At 43.4% G+C, this 27,457-nt stretch overlaps 1 protein-coding gene across 1 annotated transcript; it reads left to right on the top strand.

Annotated features, from left to right (window-relative positions):
- On the top strand, nucleotides 1-27,457 carry LOC105915830. The gene is made up of 23 exons (XM_036142357.1): nucleotides 1-551; nucleotides 3,961-5,345; nucleotides 7,269-7,427; nucleotides 8,939-9,037; nucleotides 10,486-10,756; nucleotides 10,845-10,907; nucleotides 11,008-11,126; nucleotides 13,238-13,366; nucleotides 13,514-13,621; nucleotides 13,947-14,079; nucleotides 15,447-15,953; nucleotides 17,583-17,627; nucleotides 17,773-17,852; nucleotides 18,879-18,991; nucleotides 19,947-20,130; nucleotides 20,930-21,014; nucleotides 21,247-21,392; nucleotides 21,484-21,574; nucleotides 21,769-21,917; nucleotides 23,153-23,238; nucleotides 24,450-24,519; nucleotides 24,609-24,730; nucleotides 25,734-27,457. The coding sequence occupies exons 2-23, from the start codon at nucleotides 4,002-4,004 to the stop codon at nucleotides 25,963-25,965; spliced, it is 4,335 nt and encodes a 1,444-aa protein (XP_035998250.1). The 5' UTR covers nucleotides 1-551; nucleotides 3,961-4,001; the 3' UTR covers nucleotides 25,966-27,457.

Below are 27,457 nucleotides of genomic sequence, written 5' to 3'. Positions count from 1 at the left end.
AGTATCCACTTCCTTCCGTGTCAGTTAGGGACTACTTTTTGTTACCTTACATGAATCCATCTACAAAATACAGTTGGGTTTGTGGGTGAAACACGACAAAAATTGAAAAGGCTAAAAATTAGGTTATAAAAAATGTTTTAATTGTATCTTCTGAGACAGTCTTTGTAAAAATGTGCTTTTTTTTGTGGACTTCGCGTCGAGTTTACGCTAGACATCTATCACTCCATTCGCTGTTAGCTCGGTGCTAACCAAAAATGGCGTCTCGATGGGAAAAATCTAGAAAGACTCGCTCGTGTTTTACGCAGGTAGTGTTATTTCGAAAGGCGGACAATTATTTAAAACATAACTTTAATGGACAATTTTATCAGTTGTTAGACAATGAACGTTTGTAAGGTACTGTGCAGTAATTTAGTTAGCGGGAGAATCAGGCGGAAACCTTGCTGTGGGAGAGCGGCACGCTAACGGCAGCGGAAGGATACACTTTGGTGTTTTGGGGCTTGGGGGGGTCGGGCCGGCGTGAGGAGGCAGCGAGGAAGAACGGCTCGGCGTGGGTAAGTTTGTTGTGTTGTTTAAAACGTTGTGTTGTTCACCAAATATTCAATTACTGGATGTTTGATAACATCTGAACTCCTTGCCAAACAACCTAGCTTGGTAATTGAGGCTCATTAAGCCCGCTCCATCGAAAGCGATGATATTTTGGGGCACTTTTAGTTGCTGAACGTCCAGTCTTTACGTAACAAACGACGCAGAAGTTAGCGTCCGATTGGCACTAAAGGGGTTAATTCGTTGTTTTGGACGATTTTTTGATATACTCTTAAAAATAAATACTTGGAATGACCAAACTTGGACAACGCTATGCACCATTGAGTGCAGGCAGACCCTTCCACACCCACCTTGGAGTTTATTTATTTATTTTTACTTTTACTCAAGTTTTATAAATACAAGCAGGGATGTTTTGGTTGTTGGTTGGCATCTTAACGGGAAATACTGTATAACTGAGTCATCGGAGACTTTTTAAAACACAGTATGTGAGCTAACTGATTCATTTATTTGAAAGTGAACCAGTTAGATTGAGTCTAGTCTCCGTTTGTTTGTTTTTTTAAATCATCTTAAGCTGGTATTTATAAATTACCCAATCCACTTTTAAATTGTGGTTCTCAGCGTCCGTATCCTGCGCCTTCTCTTTACTCCTCGTGAGACGGCCATTTAAATGTTGGCAGTTCGTAACTTTACTGTTTGAATAAATGATTTAAACCAAGTAAACGCAGCATAGGGTTTGGCTGACTCTTCATTGTTCAGCTCGGTGGTGTCGAATCCCCCAACCCGGTGCCATGTTTGCTTCGCTTTTATCCACTTCTTGTAAAGTCGTTTCACTTCATCGTATTGGCTGAAAAGCCGTGCACTCCAATCTGATTGGTAGAACTGATGTGACGTCATCGAGTGTCTACCAATCGGAGACAGGTAGGCGTGGCCTCACTAATGGTTGAATCTGCCGTTGCAGTCCGAAGTCGGAAATCCCGGCTTCCGGTCGGGAAAAAAAAAACTTTAACGGCCGCTATAGTCGGAATTTCTCCCTCGGAAAGTCGGAGAAATGGTTTAAGGCCGATTGTTGTATCCAATATGGCTGCTCCTCGTTTCAACAACAGTAAGCTGTGATGAAACGTGTTTGTTTCACAAGACGTAGCTGTAAGAGTGCGTCTAAAATCAATGCTACATGTAGCATGTGGAAAATACAGCTTTAAAGGACGTTTAAAAGAACTACTATGAACAAAACAGCAGCTTTCCTTTCCATATTGGAATCCTAACCATTTGTTTTAATTTTGACAGTCAACTTCTCCGACTGTGTTAACTGAAACGCTTTTTACTCGGGTTTACCGCATTCCCAGCTCCCGTTTTTGTTTTTCCTGAGGCAAATGGAATGCATCATCACTTAAAAGGCATTTCCAAATGACTTGAATGAATGCTTATTGTGGGGAATATCAGTGTTATAGTAAGCGGTGTAGGATTTTTACTATCCGAATCTTATAAATTCTGATTAAAGCTAATTCCAAATGATCCAATTGATGATTCAAAATGGTCTCAAATATTACAGACAGCTGATTTCAGTGTTTATCATCTAACCAGAATAAGCTGTCCATCACGTTTAAAGATATGCATACCTGCGCAACGTAAAAATCTGCGACTTTAATTGCAGCTAGAGATCTTTTTGTGAACTGTGTTTCTTATTTGGAGATATGACATTTTGTCATTGTACTTTAAACACAAAATCACAGTAATTAAATGTGAGCACTTTGGGATGGGGGGAGGCAAATCTTTACAAGTTGCACACAGAGTTAGCAGAGTTTGTGTGGTGGCTGTTCTTCCAGCATACAAACTCTACATGATAACTGGGAATCAAACCCAGGTCCCCTATACCAAAGATGCAGACTTGGCCTGCTACACGACAGTAAGATAAGTTTCACTTTAACCGAGACGTCTGAACTTATCTAGCTTCTTCCTCTCAGCTGTACCTTTAACAAACTGCACTATAGATCAGGGCTGATGACCACAGAGTCACAGAAGGTCTTCAGTAGCGCTCCCTGCAGTCCCAAAGACCTCAGCCTCCTCAGCAGGTAGAGTCTGATCTGACCCGTCCTGTAAAGAGCATCGGTGTTGTGGGTTTTATCAACGCGTTTCAGCGTAACGTTATGTTGAATGTTGTCAAAATGACATCTAAATTAGACTGTGAGCATCGCGCTGCTACATGCTAAGCTAACAGTACGACATGGATGTTTCAGACCAACATAAAGCTGAAGTGCATCAGTGAAGGTGTAACCCACCTGGAAAACAGACCTGTTAGCTAGCGCTAGCTGTTAGCTTTACAGAAAGCCTAACAACAGATTGTGTCACGGTCTGTTTCCTTAGAGCTGCACCACACAACGCTCTGCTGCCTGAATGATGCTGAAACAGTGAAACAACAAACGTGTTCAGTTTGTTGTCTATAAGTTAATGTTTCAAGTCATTTTTAAGTGGTTCAGGAGCAGGATAGTTTTCACACACCTAGAGCGCCCTCCTGTGGATATAGACGGTAATGTTTACTCCTTGGTTCATGTTGGTCCGTATGATTTACCATTTAAAATTCATAAATAAGTCACAGGATCGGCCAAACTATGAAAAAAGTATGAATTATTTATAGTCCAAAAAATATGGTAATTCTGATCCTGAAAATGGACTCAGGTTGTTCTACAGGAAAAGTGTAGAATTGTAGAAACATTGGTTTCCCCACATGGTCCGTACACATTTCTGACTTATGGGTGTATGTGTTGCATTTGTAGTTCAGTGCTCTAATGCTGTTTGGGAATAAATGGGCATTACAAACTTTTACTTTGGAATTGAATGTAAAAAAGTAGTGATGCACGATATTAAAAATTTCAACCGATATCGATAACCGATAATTTTTCTGATTTTCATGGCCGTTGCCGATTCCGATAAGTTCATATTCAATATATTTTTTGCATAATCTGCAGCTTGGGCTATGAAAAACTAATTATTTAGTAGCTCTGGCTTATCTATAACAGCAAACAAAAGGTTTTGGCTCTTCAAATGTTTATTTTTATATATATATAAAAGTTGTAATTTGCTTTCAATAACAAAAGACACAAATCAATTTAGAATACAAAGAGCATCCCTTAAAAAATCCTGATAGTAAGGAACGCAAAATCCATAGGTCTTGTCCCACTTTGGGGCTACTCTGGCTGAATAAAATTCCACCACATATAATTAATTTATCGGCTATTTTTAATCGAAAGAATTTACTTATCGGGCCGATATAAAATTCCACCATATCGGCCGATATTTTATCGGTCCGATATATATCGTGCATCCCTATAAAAAAGAACTAAAACGTTTGCGAGTTTTCACTGTGGTTCCGGTTCTTTCACTTTTTAAAAGCAACTCTTTCCGTGTTTTCTCTTTATTCAGATCCAGGTCAGCGTTCGTCCCGCCTTCTTCTCACTATAAAAATGGAAGCACGGCGGAGTTCAGATGTGATCTTCCTGATCTCGGAAGACGAGGAGGACGTGTTTTACGTGTCGACGGAGCAGCGACCCAGACAGTGGAAGATTTTGGCACAGGAGCAGGACGTCCAGCGCGTGGTGCCGGCAGAGCCTCCTGTGGACAAGCAGAGTTCTGGGAACGATTTAGTCAACTTCATCAGGACGTACTTCTACGATGCTGTGTACTCAGCGGAGCCGAAGGACATCATCCAGGCGGTGACAGACCGGCCGTACTGCGTCTACCTGTACGTCGGGGTGGAGCTGGGCCCCGGACGCAGCGCCAGCGTCCTGCTGATCGGCTACTTTGACGAGCGCTCGTGTGAGCAGGCGGTGACGCTGCTGCACACGCTGCAGATGAGCACCGACAGCGCCGATCCGCACGGCGGCGCGGACACAGACAGCATGGCGCGCGTCGCCGACTCCGACGCGTGGCTCCTGGTGGAGGCCCTGAGGAAGTACGAGCTGCCGCTGTCCAACCTGGCCGCGTTCTACTGCAGCGCGCCGGAGCCGGGCCTCAGCCGCGTGTTCGTGTCCCGGCTCCAGGCTTTCCGGCCCAAGCTGCTGTCGCTCTGCAGCGTCCCCGGCATCGGGGAGCGGGCCTGCCAGGCCGGCTTCACGGCCTCCTTCAGCCACGCGGTCGACCTGGTCAGAGACGTCCATCGCCACTACTCCACCTGCCTGTCCGTCAACGACAGCCTGAAGGAGGTCTTTGCTGACGCCGGCCGCCGCGGCCCGCCTCCTCCGGTCTCGCCGCAGTGTTCCTTCATCGTCCGCAGCGTGCAGAAGATGGCCGCCCGCTGGCAGGACTTGCAGGAGTATTTTAAATCCCTGGAGGAGACGGACGCTGTGAATCGGATCAGGAAGCGGCTGACGGACGACGTGGTCAGGCTGCAGTTCGTCTTCCTGTCCTACGCGCTGGAGCCCCTCAGGGTCCTCCTGGAGCAGCAGGAGTCGGACTCGGCCGACCTGAGCACCGAGCTCCACCTGACCTCCGTTCTGCTGCAGCTGTACACCGACAGCGTCTACCAGCCGGCCGCCGTCCACCGCTTCCTCCTGAACCGGGAGGTGGACCTGCTGCACGGCGAGGACCTGCTCCCCGTGGACGAGGTCAACGTGGGCGCAGACGCCTCCAGCTTCATGTGGGCCCACGGCCCCAAGCTGGGGGAGCAGAACACAAGACGTCTGCGAAGGGACGCGCAGTCTTTCTACAGAGCGGCGCTTCAGAGTTTGGTGGAGAGCCTTCCAGGTCCGCTCGGAGACGTCACGCTGAGGAATATCGGGCGGAAGCTGAAAAGTCCAGAAAGTATCACCGTAAGAGCTTTTTGTTCTGATCCGTCGCTCCTTTCCTGCCCAGCTGATGAACGTCTTTGTTGAAAAAATGTGGAGAAAAAGTCAGGAAGCGTCTAAAACATTAACGTTCCGCAGCGTTTAGAAACACCCAGAACAAGATGTAAGTCTTAGGGATGTAACGCAGGACTCTCACCAGCGTGTTTCAGCGTAATGGATTGCTACCTGAAAGGTTGTCACAGTTACGCTGAAATTAGACATCAGTACGACACGGACGTTAGAGAGCAACGTAGAAAAGTCAGTACAGCTCTTGAACATGCATCAGCGCAGCTATTAACCTCCAAAAACCACATTAGCTAACGCTAGCTTTTATTAGCCTAACGAACAACCGCTTCAAGCTGCGTTACGCATCGCTCCGCTGTGGGAACCACCAGCCGTCCATCGTTACGCTGAAAAAAAAAATCCTGGTGAGGACACTGACGTACATCCGGTACAGTCCGGTTGGTTCTGTAAGCATAGAGTTGTTTCAATGAAATTTTATTTATATAGCACCAATTCAAGGAACTTTACAAAGTCAAATTCAATCAGATCCTCCAGGTTGGTGAGAAAGTTTCCTCTCTAAGGAAACCCAGCAGGTTGCATCAAGTCTCTCCAAGCAGCATTCACTCCTCCTGAAAGAGCGTAGAGCCACAGTGGACAGTCGTCTGCATTGTTGATGGCTTTGCAGCAATCCCTCATACTGAGCATGCATGAAGCGACAGGGGAGAGGAAAACTCCCCTTTAACAGGGAGGAGAACCTCCAGCAGAACCAGAACCAGGCTCAGTGTGAACGCTCATCTGCCTCGACCCACTGGGGCTTAGAGAAGACAGAGCAGAGACACAGAAAGCACAGAAGCTCACATTGACCCAGGAGTACTTTCTATGTTAGATGGTAATAGAGGATTATCTGTCTCCCCTGGATGATGTCACAGCTAACAGAACGCCAGACCAGGTGTACCTTCTATGATGAGAAAAATGATAGAGAACAGAAAGTTAAACGCTGAAATGACAACAAACAATGCAAAATTGGAGAGCAGTAGGAGAACTCAGCAGAGAGAGAGAAATAGACCCTGATGTCCTCCAGTAGCCTAAGCCTATAGCAGCATAACTATAGAGATAGCTCAGGGTAACATGAGCCACTCTAACTATAAGCTTTGTCAAAAAGGAAAGTTTTAAGATTAGTCTTAAAAGTAGACAGGGTGTCTGCCTCACGGACCAAAACTGGGAGTTGGTTCCACAGGAGAGGAGCCTGATAGCTAAAGGATCTGCCTACCATTCTACTTTTAGAGACTCTAGGAACCACCAGCAGACCTGCAGTCTGAGAGTGAAGTGCTCTGTTAGGAACATACGGGGTAATCAGAGCTCTGATATATGATGGAGTTTGATTATTAAGGGCTTTATACGTTAGAAGAAGAATTATAAATTCTATTCTTGATTTAACAGGAAGCCAATGAAGGGAAGCTAAAATTGGAGAAATATGATCCCATTTGTTGATTTTCATCAGAACTCTTGCTGCAGCATTTTGGATCAGCTGAAGACTTCGAACTGCATTTTGTGGACTTCCTGATAGTAAAGAATTACAATAGTCCAGCCTTGAAGTAACAAATGCATGGACTAGTTTTTCAGCATCACCCCTGGACAGAATATTTCGAATTTTGGTGATATTCCTGAGATGAAAAAAAGGAAACTCTGGAAACCTGTTTAATATGGGATTTAAATGACATGTCTTGGTCAAAAACAACACCAAGATTTTTTACTTCAGTACCAGAGGCCAAGTTAATGTCCAGATATCCACGAGGACCAAATCAGACCATTCCTTCTGGCTCATTTACTGTTTCTCTCTTAGGGCTGAAGCAGGTGAAGGTTCTGTGATAAATATTGACGCCACGCTCTCTGTCTCTCCTCCAGGCCCAAACCTTTCCCTGGAAAGTGTTGCCAGGGATCGCCGTCAAGCTGGGCCTCTGCACCGCTGGTTTTCCAGAGAATGATCTGGCGAGCAGCTGGTGCGCGTTCATGAATGTGCTGAAGGAGGAGAGCAGCGCCGACGAATGCAGTAGCTGGGCAGAGGTAAGCTGTCCCAGCTGGGATGTGGGTTTGTGGAAAAGAGGACCGAAGCGTCTTTCTCTGTAGTTGTGCTCCACGGTGAGCATCTGTGTGTCTGGGAGATTTTCAACAGATTTACCACCCGAGCTATAAGCTTTCTGCAGCTCCTCCAGAGCTGCCCTGGACCTCTCTGGTCCTGGCCTGTCAGTTTAGACGGTGGTCTGACTAAATGTATGCTTTAACTAAAACTTAACGGAGTTTCTTTACGTTATAAAGAAGTTTAAAAGCACAAACCTTCCATCAGAAACGGTGAAAGGAAACGTTGTGGACGTCTTGGTGGGTCTGCAGGTGGTCCGTCCTCTCTCCAGGTCCAGATCATTTTCAAGATGGCGCTGCAAAGACAGCTGCCAGTCACATCGGCCGCGTCGCTTATTTCTCTATTTTCTCTTCTTTATGATGATTTTTTACTTGACTCCTCCTTCCTGTGACTACTGATTACTGAGCCGATGTGAGATGTGAATTTCATCAATAAAGCCTATCTTATCTTAACTCAGCAGAGTGAGAGAAATAGACCCTGATGTCCTCCAGCAGCCTAAGCCTATAGCAGCATAACTATAGAGGTAGCTCAGGGTAACATGAGCCACTCTGACTAGAAGCTTTGTCAAAAAGGAAAGTTTTAATATTAGTCTTAAAAGTAGACGGGGTGTCTGCCTCACGGACCAAAACTGGGAGTTGGTTCCACAGGAGAGGAGCCTGATAGCTAAAGGATCTGCCTCCCATTCTACTTTTAGAGACTCTAGGAACCACCAGCAGACCTGCAGTCTGAGAGTGAAGTGCTCTGTTAGGAACATACGGGGTAATCAGAGCTCTGATATATGATGGAGCTTGATTATTAAGGGCTTTATACGTTAGAAGAAGAATTTTAAATTCTATTCTTGATTTAACAGGAAGCCAATGAAGGGAAGCTAAAATTGGAGAAATATGATCCCTCTTGTTGATTTTCATCAGAACTCTTGCCGCAGCATTTTGGATCAACTGAAGACTTCGAACTGCATTTTGTGGACTTCCTGATAGTAAAGAATTACAGTAGTCCAGTCTTGAAGTAACAAATGCATGGACTAGTTTTTCAGCATCACTCCTGTACAGAATGTTTCTAATTTTGGCGATATTCCTGAGGTGAAAAAAGGAAACTCTGGAAACCTGTTTAATATGGGATTTAAATGACATGTCTGGGTCAAAAATAACACCAAGATTTTTTACTTTATTACCACTTTAACTAGAAGCTTTGTCACAAAGGAAAGTTTTAAGATTAGTCTTAAAAATAAACACCTTTAAAGATGTTAGTAATGCAGTTAATTCAAGTCTGACGTAGGGCCGGACCATAATTCAACAACGCTATATGTCGATCGATAGATTCCATTAATTGGATTAGTTCACCAGAAACGCTCCTGGACCCGTTGGGCTCATCTTCAGGTAAAATGTGTCGGAGCTGCTGGTGAGGATCGAGCCAACAAGGTCTTTTCTGTTGTCTGCAGATTTTAAACCGAATGAGACCGTGGCCGACGTTGCACAAGCTGTTCCTGACCCTCCTGGCCCTGCCCAGCTCTCTGCAGAGGAATCAGGTGTTTGCTAAGGTGAGTTTTAAACAGCTGCTATGTAAACCACACCAGATCCACATGTGATCACAGAGTGGGTTGCAGGGTGAACACCGTGGCGTGATCCGACTAACCGTTGTCTGCAGTGGGAGATGCAGTGGGAGACAGTTTTCTGCTCAGTCTGCCTCTATTGTCCTTAAAAGCATACATCTCGTCCTCTGGCGGAGCGCTGGGTTTACTCTGTAGCCTGGAAACGATAGACCGCGTCGGATGAAAGGTGAATTTCTGTGCCCGGTGTCCGAAATTAACTCCCTGATTCACCGGCCAAGTTGTCCAAAATATTAATTCTGACTGACTCCTTCGGTCAAGTCGCACCAGTCAAAAAATGCGTCATAAGGAAGAAAAAAAACGTATATATACGTCGAACCGGACTTTACACATCAGTGAAGTTGTAACCCGCCCAGACAACAGACCTGTAAGCTAGCGCTAGCTGCTGTTAGCTTCACAGACAGCCCAGTAACAGCCGTCTGTCGTGGTCTGGGTCCTTTAAGCTGCACCACGCAACGCTCTGCTGTGTGAATTATACTGAAAGAGAGAAACAACAAACATGTGTTCTGTCTTTGTTGTCTATAAGTTAATGTTTTAATACATTCTTAAGTTAAGGTGACCAGATTTCTCTGATGAATACTGATGTCTCTGATTTTGTTGAGTCTCTGTTGGTTTGTTTTGCGTGATTGTAACACTGACAGGGCGGGGAAGGCGCGTTAAAACTCAGCAGGATAGGTAAATATCTCTCGTTACGCTAAGCTTTTTTCCTCCATCATGACACAATGAACAGATATACTATAGACGGTAATGTTTACTCCTTTATTCATGCGGGTCAAGATGAATTACCATTTAAATTTGATATAAAGTCACACCTGAATATAAGTCGCAGGATGGGCAAAACTATGAAAAAAAGTGTGGCTTATAGTTCGAAAAATACGGTAAATATCTCCACATAGTTACGCTACGTAGTTAGCTTGAGCTAAACGCTAGCTGTTAGCAAACGGACGTGATGCAGCTGCTTTCGCGTCACATGCGTGTTTGTTGTGATATGAGCTGACAGCAGAGGAACATAAAGAAACATCCACCCAGATGATGACTGAAAAACGAAATTTATGTGGTGCAAACATTTACTCGCCATGTGGCAGCTAGCCCTCTGACATTTAGTCGCCAAAAGGAAAACTTACTTTCATGTTTTTACGTCCAGTTAGTGTTAATTTCGGACCCTGTTTGTGTCCCGTGTTTCACTTTTTGAATGAATCAACCTTTTCTTTTTGACCCGTTGACAGCGATGAGCTCCAGGAAGTTTCACTTTGTTGGTTTTAACCAGATCACAGCTTGGTGACCTTTCAGGAAGCACCTCTGGCTGCACAACGATGACCTTTGTGGTTGTTTAGCAGCGCAGTCAAGAAGACCCGACTTGTGTCTTTTCTCCTCCTCAGGCGTACAAGAACATCATAATGTCCCCCAACAGGGAGAAAACTCCCACAGCCTCACCACAAGTGGGAAAGTGGGGGCGGGGGTCCCCCGTCGGCTGGAGGAAGCTCTCTTCGCTGGAAGGTTTCAGCCGGCTGAAAGTAAAAGCCATGAACAGAGATGATGAGAGCTCATCAGCGGATGACAACAGTCCTGCGGCGAAGCCTTTAACGCAGAAGAAGAAGGGGAAACGTCACCAGAGTGTGGCGGAAACCGACTACACTGACAACTCCTCAGGTACGCTTACCTGGAAACTCACTTCCAGAGCCGCTGACGGCGTGTTGTAGAGCCACGGCGCGTGGATCTGACTGTCCTGTCTCATCAGACGTGATCGACGTCACGGAAGAGTCCGCGATTTGTCAGACCTCCAAGATGCTGGCGAAGAACGGTGAGATAAGTCCTGCGTTTCACCCTCCTCAGGGGGCAGGGCTACAGCAACGCTCAGTCTCCACGACCCAGGAGACGCTCACTCATTCCTTGTTTTGCAGCTGACGGACTTCAACGGGGAGAGTTTATCTTCATCGTGGCGAGTGATGAAGAGGATCAGAGCCTGGATTCAACAACCAGAAATCGACCAGCTTCTGCCGAGTTTCCAGAAAACCTTATTGTAAGTCTATTTCTGAGGAACGTGGCACCTGCGCCGTGTTGCTTCACAGCTTAAGGTAACAGGCAGACCGGGTTGTCCACAAGGAACTCTGGAGGAGCTGCAGGGATGGGCAGCTCAGGTAGGAGAGTCTGTGGACAGGAAAACTCATAGTTGTCCTCTCACAAGCCAGACGGCGACCCTAAACACAGACGGAGCTGCGATGGGATGGAGACAGTCTGAGAACATCAGGGCCCGTATCCACAAAGATTCCTCAGAGTAAAAGTGGCCCGTAGTGACGTCATTTCAGGAAAAATGTTCCTGAATTCTAAGATTTTTCTTAGAATTTTACTTCTGTAAGATAAAAAATTATTCATAAAAGGAACTTCAGGCCTCCAGAGAGCTCCTGAAGAGGAAACATGTTAGGAGTAGCATGAGTAGGATGACTTTTAGTGAGCCTCAGTGTCTGAAGCAGGAAGATGGTGAAACAGAGAGAGCTGATTGGCTGATCCACCACCTGAACAGTGGAGGAAATTAACAAAAACTTTCATAACAATCATATAATTATTAATGTGTAGATAAGATTACCTTTATCATCCCCACTGGGGGATATTACCATATTTTTCGGACTACAAGGTTGTTAGGTTTAAACACCAAACATCTTATTCAGCAACCTGCACAAAGAAGACACAGAGAATCAGTTATGTTTGTCTTGCAAGGAGAGGGCTCGGAGACTGCTTAGTTACAATCCTCCAAACCACTCTGAAGCAGTCTCCGCTCGCCAGGCTTTTTATTGAAAATTGGAACGCCCTAGTTACACAGGATTCCAACTGCTGGGGGTAGGGAACAAACCAGTTGAAATCCGTTAGGCAGAAAAACAATACACAACAACATCATTCAGGGTCATGGAGTAACTTCTTCTTTATCTTCCACAGGCAGCTGTAAGATGCAATTGGGTGCAATTGCAACTGTTTGCATGCCTGTGATCTGAATCATCAGTATACAAGGAGAAATAACACTTCAGTAATAAGTATAATATAATGTTGTATAGGCAATGAGATATTATAAGTGAAACATAATAATACTAGAATGTAGATTAAAAGTAGAATAACTATAATAAATCCAACAAAGGTATGACTTTGGTTAGCAACAAAGCCGCTCCGCTCAATGGATATTAGGAGCATTACGGTACTCTGTGTCACTACCTGATAGGACCCCTGAGCTGTCTACAAGACTGCCTGACTGTAAGGTCTAAACTAGAAGTGTATTCATGTAAGGCAGCCTGGAGTACGCGCTAGCAACAATAAACCTAGTAAGTTAATTCAATATAAAAGTTCTGTTTATTTTGTCCTTATGTTAGAAACAGGGCAGCGTAGTCCAGCTACTCTGTCCTCCTGATAGAGACGGAGAGAGAGCTGTGGACGTGGAGGAGTGATATTACACACTAGGGAAGATTATTTAATGCACCTTATAATCTGGTGCACCTTATGGCCTGAAAAATTCAGTAATTACTGTAGTTTCAGCGTTACCTGACTCCGCCAGATAGATTTGCTCCGCATATCCATCTGGAAACCTTCCGTTGAAGTAATTTTGGGAAGGGGCGAAAATACTGGTTAGCTGATTGGCCTATGTTGGTGATAGACGGGCCAAATGAACCAATCGGATCAACGAAGCATATGACGTACTCGTCAACATGAAATCACAAGCCAAGCTACTCTTGCTGCTGCAGGTAAAGGCTCGTTAGCTCAGCAAAGAAATACTCGGTAATTCCGATAAAACTTGCTCGATAGCCACGCTAACGCTAGTTTCATCGGCTGAAGCCGCCATGTTGTTTAGACTGAACTGTCGCGCTTCTCGTTGCGTCACACCTCAACCCGCCTCAAAGCCAACGCTGATTGGACGTTCGTTTGGTGAACGGCTCCAAATTTTCTTTAACGGAGAGTAGCCAGACTGATCTGCGAGTGAAACCTTGAAAGCTCGCGAGATCAGGATGGTCTCACGAGGCTAATTTCAGCGGCCAGAGAGGTTAAAGGTGATTTATAGTCAGAAAATCCGGTAATCATATCTTCCAGCTCTGAGTCTTCTTTCTGTTCAGCCCGTGTTGGATGGTTTATGCCTATATGATGCGTCCGCAGGGGGAGCTGGTCTGGGGTCAGATAGAGGGCTTCTCCCCGTGGCCCGGCATCATTGTGTCCAACAAAGGACACGTCCAGCTTCCACAGAAGACGATGGTGGAGTGGTACGGACAGAGAATGTGCTCTCTGGTGAGTCCGCACAGGATCCCCGCTTCATTCCCTAACCTCTAAGCTTCCGCATTTTAATCCGCTCCATGGTTCCAGTTGGTTTTGCATTTTATAAAGATGCTCCCAGCGTAGCTCAGTTCCTGCACCGATCTCTGTCTCTGATTGCAGGTCGGAGTGGAGTCCCTGAAGCCGTTCACCGCGTTCAGCCAGTACTTCTGTGCCAACTCCTTTGCCACCCTCATCACCTACCGAGAGGCCGTCGTGTCATCCCTGCAGGTCGGTGTGTCAGCCCGTCTCCTGCAGCGTTCTAGGTGTCCCTAAAGACTACATGGGGCGCGGAGAGGAGTCAAAGACGAGCGGAGAGGGAAACCGCTGTAGTGAATACATGTTGTTTTTACTGCTCTGCTTTTCACCCCCATCAGACGGATCTGTTCTCAAAGGGAAATGTTGACCTCTTTTCCTTATGGAAGCATAAAAAGTCTGTCGTTTACAGTTTTTTCCATCATTGCTCCTTTTAAGTACAAGTCAGGTTCAAAGTTGTCAGGAAATATGAACCCTGAGTTGTGCTTTTTGTTGAAGCATTTCTGTTTCTGTCCTTCAGGAGGCAGCTCGGCGCGCCGAGAAGCAGTTTTCTCCTCTGCTTCAGGACAGCGAGGAGCTCCTGAAGCAGATGCTGGACTGGGCGTTCGGAGGCTTCCAGCCGTCTGGCCCAGATGGACTCAAACCCAAAAAAGGTGCAAACGTGTGACGAAAGCTGCTGCTTTCGTTAAAATCTCAAAACGGGCTGCTGGATCTTTGTGGATCTTGTGTCAGTCACACAGCTTCACTTTTACATCCTCCTTCATTATCCAAAGCACACCCTCCTCTGATCTGAGGGGTGTTTACCAGGTCCTAAAATCGGGAACCAGGACACTGATCTAGGGTAGTTTTACGTTTCGACTGCAGGAACCGGAGCCGACTCAGACAAAAGCGGGTTACCGTACATTTCGGACTATAAGGTGCACTAAAAATCCTTAGATTTTCTTAAAAATTGATGGTTTTTTGGATTTATGTGGTACAGTGCTCAGAAAAATCTGGCAAAATCTGTACGTATGACTTTGGTTAACAACGAACCCGCTCCGCTCAATGGATATTCAGAGCATTACGGTACACTGTCACTACCTGATAGGACCCCTAAGCTGTCTACCAGACTGCCTGACTGTAATGTAGAAACTATAAGTGCATTCATATAAAGGCCCCTGTAGGTACCAGATCGACTCGGGTCCTGCGCCTTCTGATGACGTCACTATGCATGGTTGGCTTAACGTTTGCACAATTGCGCAAAACATTGTGATTGGTCTGGACAACTTACTAAAGTAATTATAGCGGGGTGTACGTTTTATTTGAGAGCGGTATTGCGGTTTGTAAACGGATAATTTTACAAAGAAATTCTCCATGGTCCCTGCGCCTCCTGATGACGTCACCTTATGGCAACACCACTCAAACAAACTACATTGACCCCGCGGTCTGCATTTGTAACAAATCAATTTTATTAAGTTAATTTAGCGGTGTCTTTTTTTTCTCAAAAGCTTCAGGCTTAAAGATGAACATAGAAAAAAATGGGAAATCTTAGCAATTCAAAATAATCAAACCAACTTTTGATAAAAATGAGGTGAAATATTTAGCTATAATGATTAACAAGGACCGCACTGGAAATGATGTAACAAATATTCAAGCCATTTTACCAAAAAAAAAAAAAAATCAACAAATATTTGACAGTTGGCTAAATTTTTGGAAGAATATTGTTAACAAAAACGGGAGGGATAGCCAGATTAATTTATCCAGCATATATCTTAAATATACCAAATACTACAATGGAAAATTAATAAAATTCATCACAATTTCATCTGGAATAATAAAAAACATGTGATCAGAAAGAACGACATAGTAATATCAGTAGAAAAAGGAGGAATAAACGTAGGAATTTGCCACAAGAAATGTAGGCGACAGTACGCCCGACTCTGTACTATCAATTAGGGACAGACTGTGGATCTATCCATGTCTGTTCTTTACTGTCAAAAATGTATCAATTATGTGATTTTTCTCTGTCTCTGTGTCTCAGGGGTCGTTAAAGCCTACTCTAAGCCAAAGGTGAAGAAGAAACTTTTTGAAAAACCCACCCTGGCTTCTACCCCCGCCCACCCAGTCAAGAAGAACAGTGACATGAGCATCGAGATGAAAGACGTGACCGTCTCACTCAACAAACTGTCGTGCGCTCCCAGAGCCCGGTCCTCCAGCTCCAAATCCCGCAGGGGACCAGGACCGGAGAAAAGAAGGTCCAAACCTCTGAATCCAGCGATCGGCAAGCAGGGGAAGGGAGGCTTCCTGAAGGAGGAAGACAAGTCGGACGAAGAGTGGGCGAAGGTGACCAGCGGCTGGCACAGGAAAAGAGGAGGGGGGGGCTTTAAAGCGAGGAAGAGTCTGAAGAAGAGCTACAGCTTGTTGCATGGGTTGGACGACGACATGTCCCCGGACTTTGTGCCACACAAGAAGAAGGTCTACACCAAAGTTTACAATAAAGTCAACCAGCCGAGCAGCGTGTACAGACAGCCGGACCAGAAGCTCAGAGGTAAGACGCCTGGTCCACTCCGTCCTCTGTTACGCTATGAAAGAGCTCCTCAGTTTAGAACAAGACCCCAACACTCACTGGCAGATCATGGGGAACAACGGGAGTTATTTGGTACAACGTAGGAGGTCGAAGCCGCCTGTCCTAAAGCTTCCTAACACTGAAGCAATGAACCGTAAAGTTTGCAGGAACCATCAGGATCAACGTTCTGGCTGTGGCACAAATCCTGCAAACGGCAGAAGATAAACAGGCAACCAGTGAAGGGAGGCCAGGATGGGCTACACTGCAAAAATAGACCTAAAAATAAGACATTTTTTCTTGAAATTAAACTATTTGACCTTGATTTGAGCAGGTAAATAAGATGATTTGCCAATGGAATAAGATTTTTGCACTTAAAATAGGAACAATTCATCTCCCTCATCTTATTTCAAGTGCAGGATGTCTAATTATCTTATTTTAGGGGTAAAAATACTGACTCCATTGGCAGATCATCTTATTTACCTGCTCAAATCAAGGGCAAATGCATTCATTTCAAGAAAATTTTACTTATTTTTAGTTCTTTTTTTGCAGTGTAATGTGCGCTTTTTATGGTATTCCATTAAAAGGTGTGCAGCAGCGTTTAAACCAGCTGCAGATATTGAGTGAGGACAGACCGATTCATAGATAAAGAGAATTACACTAATCCAGCCATGATGAAATGAAGGCTTGGAGTGGGGTTTCCATATTTTTACCTTGAAAGAATGGGTTTTACCTTTGCTTTGTTCCTTAAATGATAAAAATGACTTCACTGAGGTCCTTTATTGACTCTCAAAAAGAGCATTAAAAGAGCATTAAGAAGCATTAAATTAGAGTTACTCATTCATGTAAACCCTGATACTGCTCCTCTCCCTTCTCTCAGACCCAGGTGCTTTTATCAACGATAACCATTCAAAACGTGAATCGCTACCTTTTAATTTCCTCACACCCGTTAAAGTCAATTAGTAGCTGTGTTTCATGCTCTCTTGTTTTTAATGACACAGAACCAGTGGTGCTTCGGTGGGCGTGCTGCCTTGTGCTTTATTTCAGTGGGTCAAAACGAGATATAATTTTACTATTTACAAACCATAAACCACACCTGAAGGAGACAAAAGAAAGGGAAGAAGGACACTTCAGCTATTTATTGAGGCATTTTCTCATTTTAATCACACTGAAAGCTACTAAGTTTTGTCTTTAAAGAGAGTGTGGTTAAAAAATTTGTTCTCAGCCCCTGATCTAACCCAAATATCCACTTTCCAGCTTTAAAAAAAGGATTTCACTTAGTCAAAAGTCCACAGTTTCACACTTTAAAGTCTTTATTGTTGTTCTCGCCATGGCTGAGGCAAAAACCTCCTCGTAAACCTTCTGCGAGGCAAACTTTGGAGCAGATCCGACCGCATCGTCTCCCCTCTCCGCTTCGTTCCTCCCCTTCTGTCAGTAGAGTAAAGCTGGGCGGGGCGATTAGAGTTATGCAGGGGCTGAAAATAACTTTGGGAATGGGGCAAAAGGAAAGCAGCCGTCCAAACGAGCTCCTTTTACTTCTTGTAGATTGATGCTAACAGAAAAGAGGACGAGTTGTTGCTGTCATTCATTTCTGACCAAATTGACTCTTTACAGAGAAGACAATCAACAGGATCATGGATTTACAACTCAACATTGAAGGTGAGTCTGCTAAATACACAAAGAAGTGTTATTGTTTAACTCGTTTTAACCTCCCACAATGCTTTCAGTTTAATGTCTGTTAAACATGTAGTTAATTGAAGTCTATCTTCCTTCAACCACCTATCTGGCTTCCCCCCCCCTGCAGACTTCTGTCTGTGTTGTGGCACCGAGGACATCATGATATCCCATCCCCTGTTCAAAGGCAGCCTCTGCTTCAAGTGTAAAGTAAGAAATGGTCCGGCACTCTTCATGTTGCAGCTGGAAATGGCTTAAACCAAAGCTACAAAAACAGATTTTACATGTAGTACAACTAGCAAGGCACTATGCAATGGAGAAATCAGTAGAACTGCAAACCCCAGAATGCATTGGGTGAACACTTTTACCCCTCATACCCGTCTTGCATTTTCTAGCCCTTTGGGATTTACCTTGTTGCTTCTGTGTCATACTGTGATGTCTTAAACATTGGTGTGTATTTTCAGGCTGTCGCATATAGCCATTTTTTTAGCAGATATATTTTTCAGATCTTATGACCTCACCTACAGAAACAAAACAAAACGGCAGCCAAAGTTCATAAAAAAACTGAGCTTGACCCGCAGAAAGCCTGGAGGTCTTAATCAACACAGATTACAACAGTAGTTCTATGTTTTCTGATCCCATTTCAACAAAATGGGTCTAAAATTTTTGTTGTTTTCTGATCACCCAGAATCCCTTTTAAATTGTATAACATATATATGGTTTCATTTATAACATTTAACAATGCTTTGTACCTGCTAGAACGTTTCAAAAGGTGCCACACTTTTTTAACTACCGTATTTTTCGAACTATAAGTCGCATTTCGAAATTTATTTCACACAATCCAAGACTAAAAACAGGCTGAATAATATTAAACATGCCTTGGAGGATGAATGGGGTAAATTCACATAACAAGGCAGCAACTTCAGCACTAGCGCCCCCTGCAGTCTGAGGGCTTTAAAACTGACACTAAACTTTCACAAAGGCTCTGAATGTAGACACACTCTTTACTTTTGGAAAGCTCTGATGATTTAGCTTGATTATAAATTAATGTGGTTTGCAGCAAAGAATCACCTGATGGTCAGTAGTTCCTTATTTAGTGTGTTTTTTTTTTTTTAAGAAATAGATATTTGTCAACAAGACAGTGCTCTTCAGTGTAAGTTTAACCTGTTGGTTTAAAATTCCTAACCGGTTAAATGGCCTCTGCTTGTGGTAACCTCTCCCTCTCTTTCTCTGAAGAATAACTTCACAGAGACCCTGTATCGCTATGACGACGACGGATACCAGTCCTACTGCACCATCTGTTGCTATGGGATGGAGGTCATACTGTGTGGACATGATGGCTGCCACAGGTCGGTTGGTTTCATCCCTTCTTTTCAGACCTGTAACCCAGCGGTCCCCAACCTTTTTCTTTTAACCTCAGACAATATTTTCACAGTCCAGCCTATGGACTATGGACTGACCGTCAGTTTAACACTGATGGTCAGTGTTTTGACTTTTAATCAAAGGAACACTGTTAGAAATTTAGGGGTAATTATATGATGAGGGTTTTACATTTAAAGATCAAATTGCCTCTGTGGTCCGGACAAGCTTTTTTCAGCTGCGTCTTTTTACCTTTATTAAATCGTCCTGACCTGCAACAGGCCATTTATATTTTTATTAGCTCCAGACTCGACTATTTCAAAGCGCTCTATGTCGTCGCCTCCTACTCGAGCCTAAACCGCCTCCGGCTTGTCCAGAAAGCCGCCGCCCGTCTTTTAATCAACACCTCCCAATGTGCACACATTTTTTTTCTGTTCTTCACACTGGCTTCCTGTCAGTTTTAAACTTTTACTCCTCATTTAAAATACTTTAGTGACCTCGCACCTCCTTATTTATCTGAACTTTTAAGTGTCTCTGTGCGTAGTTGAACTACAGGGGTGACCAGGCCTTCTGGGTGGTAGCACCAATGTTCTGAAATGCGCTTCCTTTGGACCTCCTTCATTCATTTACCAATTAAAGAAGCATTTGTTCAGAAATGCTGTTCATTTTCCTTGTTTTTTTTTAACTGAATGATATTGTTGCACGCTTTATTTAGATGTTTTAACGTGTATTTATAGATCAATAAATCAGTTTTTGTGACTGAGACGTGCGTTAAGAGTGAGTCAGAAACGGATGTAACAAACAGAACCGCGGCATCTTTCAAACTAAAACGTTCAGACTCCGATAATCAATGAAACTGAAAAAATTTTTGTTTTTATTTTTATTTTGTCTGTCTGGCCCAGTACCAAATTCAGAGCATCCTGTTCTCCTGCTGTATGATCTTAGGTCTTACTGTGAGGACTGCCTGAACATCCTGGCCGGCCCGGGGACGTTTAACGAGCTGAAGGTCCTGGACCCGTGGATCTGTTACCTCTGTCAGCCTCACCAGCTGCACGGTGCTCTGGTTCCCAGGGAGGACTGGAGATTTCGCGTTCAGGAGTTATTTGCCAACACCAGTGCCATGGAGTTTGTAAGTATTCAGTCCATCTTAAAACTATTCAAGTGCCCTCTGTATTTATTTCTTCCCCCTGGTAAAAATGTGAAAAAATGATCTGTCAGGCTTAGTTTTAAACATTTATTAGGTCTATTGGCTGTGCAAAACACGTTAATAACATTTTTAGCACAAAATCCTTCTGAGTTAATGAGACCTCGTTAAGCCTTGTTTGTTTTAACTGACTAATCCACACACCTCCGTCTTCCAGGATTCAGATGTTCTTTTGTTTTTTTCCCCTTTGAGGGGTTGCCTGAAGGAAAAGGGCCTTTGCCTCACAACATAATTGAACCCCAGGCAAACAAAGTGATGGATTATTAGTTAGAAGTTCCTGTTCAGTCTGATCATCGTGTAAAAAAGTACAAGTAAAAAAAAAAAAGCTTCTGTTTTATTAGAGTAGGTAGCTCTGCTGCTAAATACATTTTAGCAAACTATTTGGGGCTTTCTGCTCATATTTCCTTTATTTTTCACTTTGAGATCAAGCTGCTTGCTTAACTTTTTCTCTACTCATTGAGTAGTTAAAGTTTTACTAGGCTGTTATAATGTTAAACATCTAACAATGACAAATTACATTTTCTGTTCTTTAATTTTTAGTTTCTTTTGTCAGCCTGAGAGATAAAAGCTGGATCAAAGGCTCACAAACAGCGTTTTTACGTCCAGGCATCCGTGGGGGACGAGGAGGAGGAATTTCTTTTAGCTCAAACATTTCATCGTATGTCAGATTAAATGGTAAATTAAGCCGTTATTGCATGATTAACAGCATGTGTTGTTGCTGTAGGAGCCGCATCGTGTCTACCCATCTATCCCCACCAAACTGCGCAGACCTCTGCGGGTTCTGTCGCTGTTCGACGGCATCGGAACAGGTGAGAGTCCTCCTCGGCCTGACCAGTATATTACCTGTGCGTTAGGGCTGGTGGTGTGTTTCCTGGGAGGAATTAAGCTGAATTCTTTCTGATTTATGGAGTCACAGTTTAGTACGGCCTTATTTAACCGAGTCAGAGCCGAGGCGGTTCAGTCAGGAAGGTTTCAGGGAGCCTGGCAGAAATCAGAATAAAAAGCCAGACTTTACCGGCGTTCCTCTGCGCCTCTTCTCAGGCTACTTGGTGCTGAAGGATCTCGGCTTCAAGGTGGAGAAATACGTCGCCTCGGAGGTTTGTGAGGATTCGGTCGCGGTGGCAGCCATCAACCACGACGGGAAGATCGTTCACATCGGAGACGTCCGACTCATCTCTGACGAGCTGGTACGTCCGAGCTCTCCCTGCTTTCTCTTCCCTTTCTGAGGAACAAACGGAGATCAGAACGAAACCCGTTTCACCTGTTTGGTAAATTCAGATCGAGAAGTGGGGTCCGTTCGACTTGCTGATTGGTGGGAGCCCCTGTAATGACCTCTCCATTGTGAACCCCCTCAGGAAAGGCCTCTACGGTACGTACCTGTTGGCATCAGCTACACCTTTCTGCATCATTCCTCCTCTATCGCCGTTTCAAACGAAAAGGTTTAATAAATGAAACCGCAGCAGAAATAGACTTCTCTCTCTGGTCCAGCCCAGGTTGTTTCCTTTGGTTACAAAAATGTGGATGAGGCTGAAGTGTTTGTCTTTCTGTCGTCCTCCCGAGCAGAAGGCACCGGCAGACTCTTCTTTGAGTACTACCGCATCCTGCAGCTGCTGAAGCCCAAAGAGCACGACCCCCGGCCGTTCTTCTGGCTCTTCGAGAACGTCGTCTTCATGAACACCCACGACAAAGTCAACATCTGCCGTTTCCTCGAGGTACGAGCCTCTGAGATCATACAGGGCAGCCTACTTTTCCCCAATTATAGATCCCAAAAATCAGCTTAGCATCTGTCTCCACTGAGAGCAACATCAACGAGTGATTGGGTTCCTTGTTCCAACCGAGATGCTACTTTTCCGATCAAAACACAGACCGGTGTTATGCCGAAAAGTGCAATAAAACCGTGAGAGCCGACGTGAGTTTTGAAACTGCAAAGCTTTTTAAGCGGAAGATCAAACGTGCACAGCACCGCGTTCATAGACCAGTGTGATGCATTCATGAGCGTCAGAAAGCTATGGTGCATTCAGAAGCATGGGACATTTCAAACTTACAAGGAAAGAGGCATAAAACGGAATAGAACTTAACTCATACAGTAATGTATTTATCCAGAAACAGCGTGGGCTTTCTTACAATACTGAATGCTCTATAATTGTATTTCTGATATTTTTTGATTATGCACATCTGTTAGCTTTTTATTCTGAAAAATCTATAATATTACATATAATATAATCTTACAGCAGCAAATTATCAAAGTTTTTCAGGGGATGCATTTTGCGTTCGTCTCTAGAATCCTCGTAGATGATATGATATCATGTGTGTGTGATAAGTGCAAGTGAAATTAAACTGAGATAAGAAATATCGAAAGAGCAATATGACTGAAATAAATTCAACATGTAAATTCAATTTCAAATTCCAACCCTGTATTTTTATCATAAAAATTCGACTTGGTTCGTGAAGAAATGTTACGATCGTTTTTAGAACAGAACTGTGAATAATAATAATAAGATGAATAGACCTCACCTAATCTGATCTGTTTTATGTGGTGCTAGTAATTCAAATTAAACTAATTTTATGCAAATGGAGATTACCTTACCTTGTTAAAACATGATGATAACATCATGTGAAAAAATAATGTTTTAAGAATAATAAAAAAACAAAGGTTGTTTTTGAAGAATTGATCATTCACTTCTTTTTTTGCCTTTTATTGAATTTGAAACATGCACTCTGACTCTATTCCTTAAATAATCACCTGTCTTGAAAGCTTCCAAAATACATCAGGGAGAGTCTATTTTTCAAAATTCTCCCCTCCGGGGCTCGGGGACCGGTATAAGTGCACCCTGCTACCTGATAGTGTGCGGCCTGCTACTGTAAAACAGTTTGACTGCCCTGATCGTAGCGTTCTCGCTGCGGCCCGCAGACCGTCCACGCCGCTGATTGTGATTCTGTGTAACAGTGCAACCCCGTGCTGGTGGATGCCGTCAAAGTGAGTCCTGCAAACAGAGCCCGATACTTCTGGGGGAACATTCCTGGAATGAGCAGGTGAGACGTGGGTCCTGCACTCGTGCGTTTTTATTGGTTTGTATTTTTATGTTTTGCTGTTTGTCTTCATTGTTTTTTTTTTTCCGTACGTTTTGAGGCGCTAAACTACTACGACCCTGCGTGGATAAGCGGATATAGATGATGGAGAGATGAAATCGATGCAGAATTCTTCTCTTAACATTTGTCATTGCAATTTTATATTCTAAATATGCTGCACAACTACAGGTTCACTGTGTTTATATTATATACAATCGTGGTTTGAGTATGAAGATTTCACACTTAAGTATGAATCCCTCAGTGTTCAGCGTTGAAGGTGAAACTCCAAATTTTGACTCTAAAATATTCAGAATTTTTTATTTTTTTATTTAGCTGTTTTCATGTTCATAGTTTAAGCCCCTCCTCAAATATACGTCCTTCCAAGAATTTCCTTTTTTCTATAAATCCCATAAACAATTTTAAACTTCACTTTTCTTTAAGTCGTCTAAATGTTGGTTGAACTTATTTCAGTATTTTCATTATTAGCAAAAGAAACCCATAAAAGTTGATTAGATTCTGTAAATACATAGGAAGGTTGATGGGGCTTACTTTTTAGTTCTGGATATTTTACTGTAGTCCTTTATACTCCCTCTGCACGCCTCTGTGGCCCAAAAGCTCCTTTAAGCATAATTAATTAATTAATGTTAATTAATGTTAGTTCATTAATACCCCTTTCTTTTAATCTCTCTGCTACTGATGCTCACACGCCTGTTTTTTCACCGTGTCCTTAAAGAGTCATGATATGTAAAGCAGTGAAATTTACTTTTTACAGTTTTTCCACTCATAGTTTGATGCTTGAAATTATTTTATTACAGCATTCTTTGTAGACAGTTTTTTCTTATAACTTTGAGCCACTAGTGTCCTTTGGTTGGCAATAATGGTGTTGAGAGAGCCCCCATGGGATATTCAACTCAACTCAATCTTTATTTATAAAGCACATTTAAAACAACCGAGGTTGACCAAAGTGCTGTACAGAAATCACTGTTGCAGAGTATAAGATAAAAACTGAATGCTAAGATACATAAACACAATGCAAAAAGAAAAATTGAATGCAGATAAAATATAATAGGATAAATGTTTCAATTTAAATAAAATACATGTTAAAATTGTATTGATAAAGCGAACTTCATAACCTTAATTTTCTGTGTTTTCTGGGTGGTTTGCCGCCTCGTCAGGCCCATCATCGCCTCCCAGAAGGATAAGCTGGACCTGCAGGACTGTTTGGAGCTCGGCAGAGAAGCCAGGGTGGGTGAACGAACCTGCTGCTCATATTTTTTGTGTGGTTTCACCTGTGCTCGTGTTTTTATACAGAGCAAACTTCATTTGATTTCCAGGTGACCAAAGTGAGAACGATCACCACAAACCCAAACTCCCTGAAGCAGGGGAAGAATGTGTCTTTGCTGCCCGTCATGCAGAACGGGAAAGAGGACATCCTCTGGATCACCGAGCTGGAGAAGTACGTGTCCTCGTGGTTCTTCTGTAGCCGATTATCCTGCATTAGCTTCTCTTTCTTCCCTTTTCAGGGGTGTGAAAAGGGAAGAAAGATGTTTTTTTTTTCTTCTAAATCACAGTCATGCATGACGTTTGCGGGTTATCACGTTAAAGCTATAGCTGGTAATCCTGTTCAGGAAGACCTTTTGTTGTACTGGGACCATTATGTACTCAGAAAAAGGATCTCTGTGGGAGCTGCAGGCCTATAAATACTCTGACCAATCACTGTCATTCGGTCCGAATAGAAAGAACCAATCGGATGCCTTCATGTCTCATTTTGCTCTCATCCCCTCTGTCCTTCAAGTTCTGCGCTATCACCTTATCTACTGATTGTCCCACATGCCAATCATTGTGACGCGCTCACCTAACGCCAGTGTCCGTACTCGTTCCTTGTTAGTTTCTGCTTGCTGGCTGTCGACTTCTAGTGTTTATGTATCTAGTTAGCTTAGCGGTTAGCCGTTCATTGTAGCTCTGCTGCTCTCACTGTAGACTTTGAACATGGCTGAGAGTCACAAGAAGTGAACCTTGTTCATGTTTATAAGGAGAAGAGGAAGACCTCAGTAGAAAGAAATAAGACCAGAGAGGATTTGGGCAGCGGAAGAGAAGGGAAGACGGTTTTGCACGTGCGCAGTTATTCAAAAAGGGATGAAACGCCGACTCTTACCTTTTTTAAATCACTATAAAATTCACCAAAGTTGTTTTTTATGACAAAATCTGTAAAGACTTGAGGGTTGTGAAGACCTTTTTTCATCGTACTGTAAAAACAAAGCTCGTTTCTCATTAGTTTCCTATTTGACAAAGAAAGTGGCGGTGAAGATGTGAATAGGAGCTTTTCAGCTCCAGCATCCTCGTGGCTGAAAACCAAAAACAAAAGCTTTGTCATGTGGGTCAGAAAACAGCCAACAGGCTCGTAGGTTAATTAAAACAGTAAACAAACATAGACGGCCGATTTTCTGTCTTCTCTCCAGGATCTTCGGTTTCCCCAAACATTACACCGACGTGAGGAACATGAACCGACAGCAGAGGCAGAAGCTGCTGGGCAAGGCGTGGAGCGTGCCGGTCATTCGTCACCTCTTCGCCCCTCTGAAGGAGTACTTCGCCTGCGAGGAGCTGCCTCCCTCAGCCACGCCCGGCGGGTCCACCTCCAGCCCCTACGCCACCTCCTCTCCTAACTCCCCGGACCTGCAGCAGCTGAGATAAGGGAGGCGCCGGCGTTGAACCGGGGATCGCGCCGCGGTCCGCCTGGAACAGCATTTTGCTTAAACTGCCCAGTTTTATTATTGTTAGAATAAGTGTGCATGCCGTCTAAACTGCTGGTAGCTCGTTTGGGGGCTTTTTTTTAACTTTTAACAACCTCAACTGTTTACTTTGTGCAATTAATTGTCTAATTATGCAGCCTGAGATGTGCAGCTCTTCTTCCTCAGGAAATGTGTGCGAATGCATCTGCATACAGCAAAACCAGTGGGAACTTTCATTATATTTTAAATAGATGAAATAATTCTAGGATGGAAATAGAGTAGAAATGTCCTTTATTTTCCCACAGAGGGGAAATTCAGGAGAACCAGCAGCAAGGAGCAAAGAAGAAAGCGCTCCTTTACTGTGATATTTTTAAAATCTTTCTTTTTAATGTTTTTTTTATTAGTCTGTAGTTGTAGAAAATGCTGTCGCTGAACACTGCATTATTTTAAAAGGTTAATTTTAAGTGAATTGTTGTTGTTTTTTAGCTTTCCTGATCATGCTGTAATATCTAAAAATAATAATCAGGGACTGAAGGACGTCTGCTGCGTCATGTTTAACCTGCTGCTGAGTCGTCTAAACCTGCAGCGCCTTAAACTCTCTGCGTTCTGGTGTTTTATTACATTTCATCAACACTCGTTAAATCGTTGGCAGATTATTTCTAATCCAGCCACACATTTGGATGAACCTTTTTTATCTTTATTTTTTTTAACCTGATGCTTTTCCTGTGCAGATTCTCAGTCATCCGGATCCTGGCAGCTAAATCTAGAAACGAGAATAAAAAGACAGAATGCAGTTTGTGCCTAGCGATTAGCAGCCTTAGTGATCTCTGCTGAAACGCAGAAGAAAATGGTTTCAAATATTTGCCTCCTCACGTACAGGCCCGATGTTTAGGGTTCTGGTAGATGTATTAATTAGCCTTCCTTTTATTCTGTTTGAACCAACTAGGATAGAAAGGTTCTTTTTAGCATAAACTGGGCTTTTTTTAAACTCCATATTGGACCAAACATGCATTATAACCAATAATCACTCCTGTTTGATTCTTAAGCTAAAATGAATGATCCTATGTATTAAACCAAAGAGTCATTTCTGAAACTAGCCGTTTCAGTTCTAGTTGGAATCGTACCCACAACCTAATGTTTGCAAGGCGACAGCGCCACCCACAGAGCCCCTGATCAGATCATGTGATTGAAATTTCGGTACTGATGTTTACATTTTTCTGCTCATATCCACTTACGGTCCTTTCATGTTTCCTGTTAAACGTCTTAGTGGGGCTGCGAGCTTTCTGATTGGTCGAACACTTTTGCACATGACCTCAAAGGGATTAAATGCTTGTTGGTCCACAATTGTCTGTGAAGGTTTTAAATGGGCACGAACACAGAATAATGTCCTGTGTTCTGCTGTCATTATTTTATCAATAATGTCAAAAGTGGAATAAACGTGCAAAACAATTTTA

This window comes from Fundulus heteroclitus, chromosome 1 (genome assembly GCF_011125445.2).
Source record: "Fundulus heteroclitus isolate FHET01 chromosome 1, MU-UCD_Fhet_4.1, whole genome shotgun sequence".
NCBI lineage: Eukaryota > Metazoa > Chordata > Actinopteri > Cyprinodontiformes > Fundulidae > Fundulus > Fundulus heteroclitus.
Note: the sequence above shows the minus strand (reverse complement) of the source record. Positions and strands in the feature narration are given on the sequence as shown.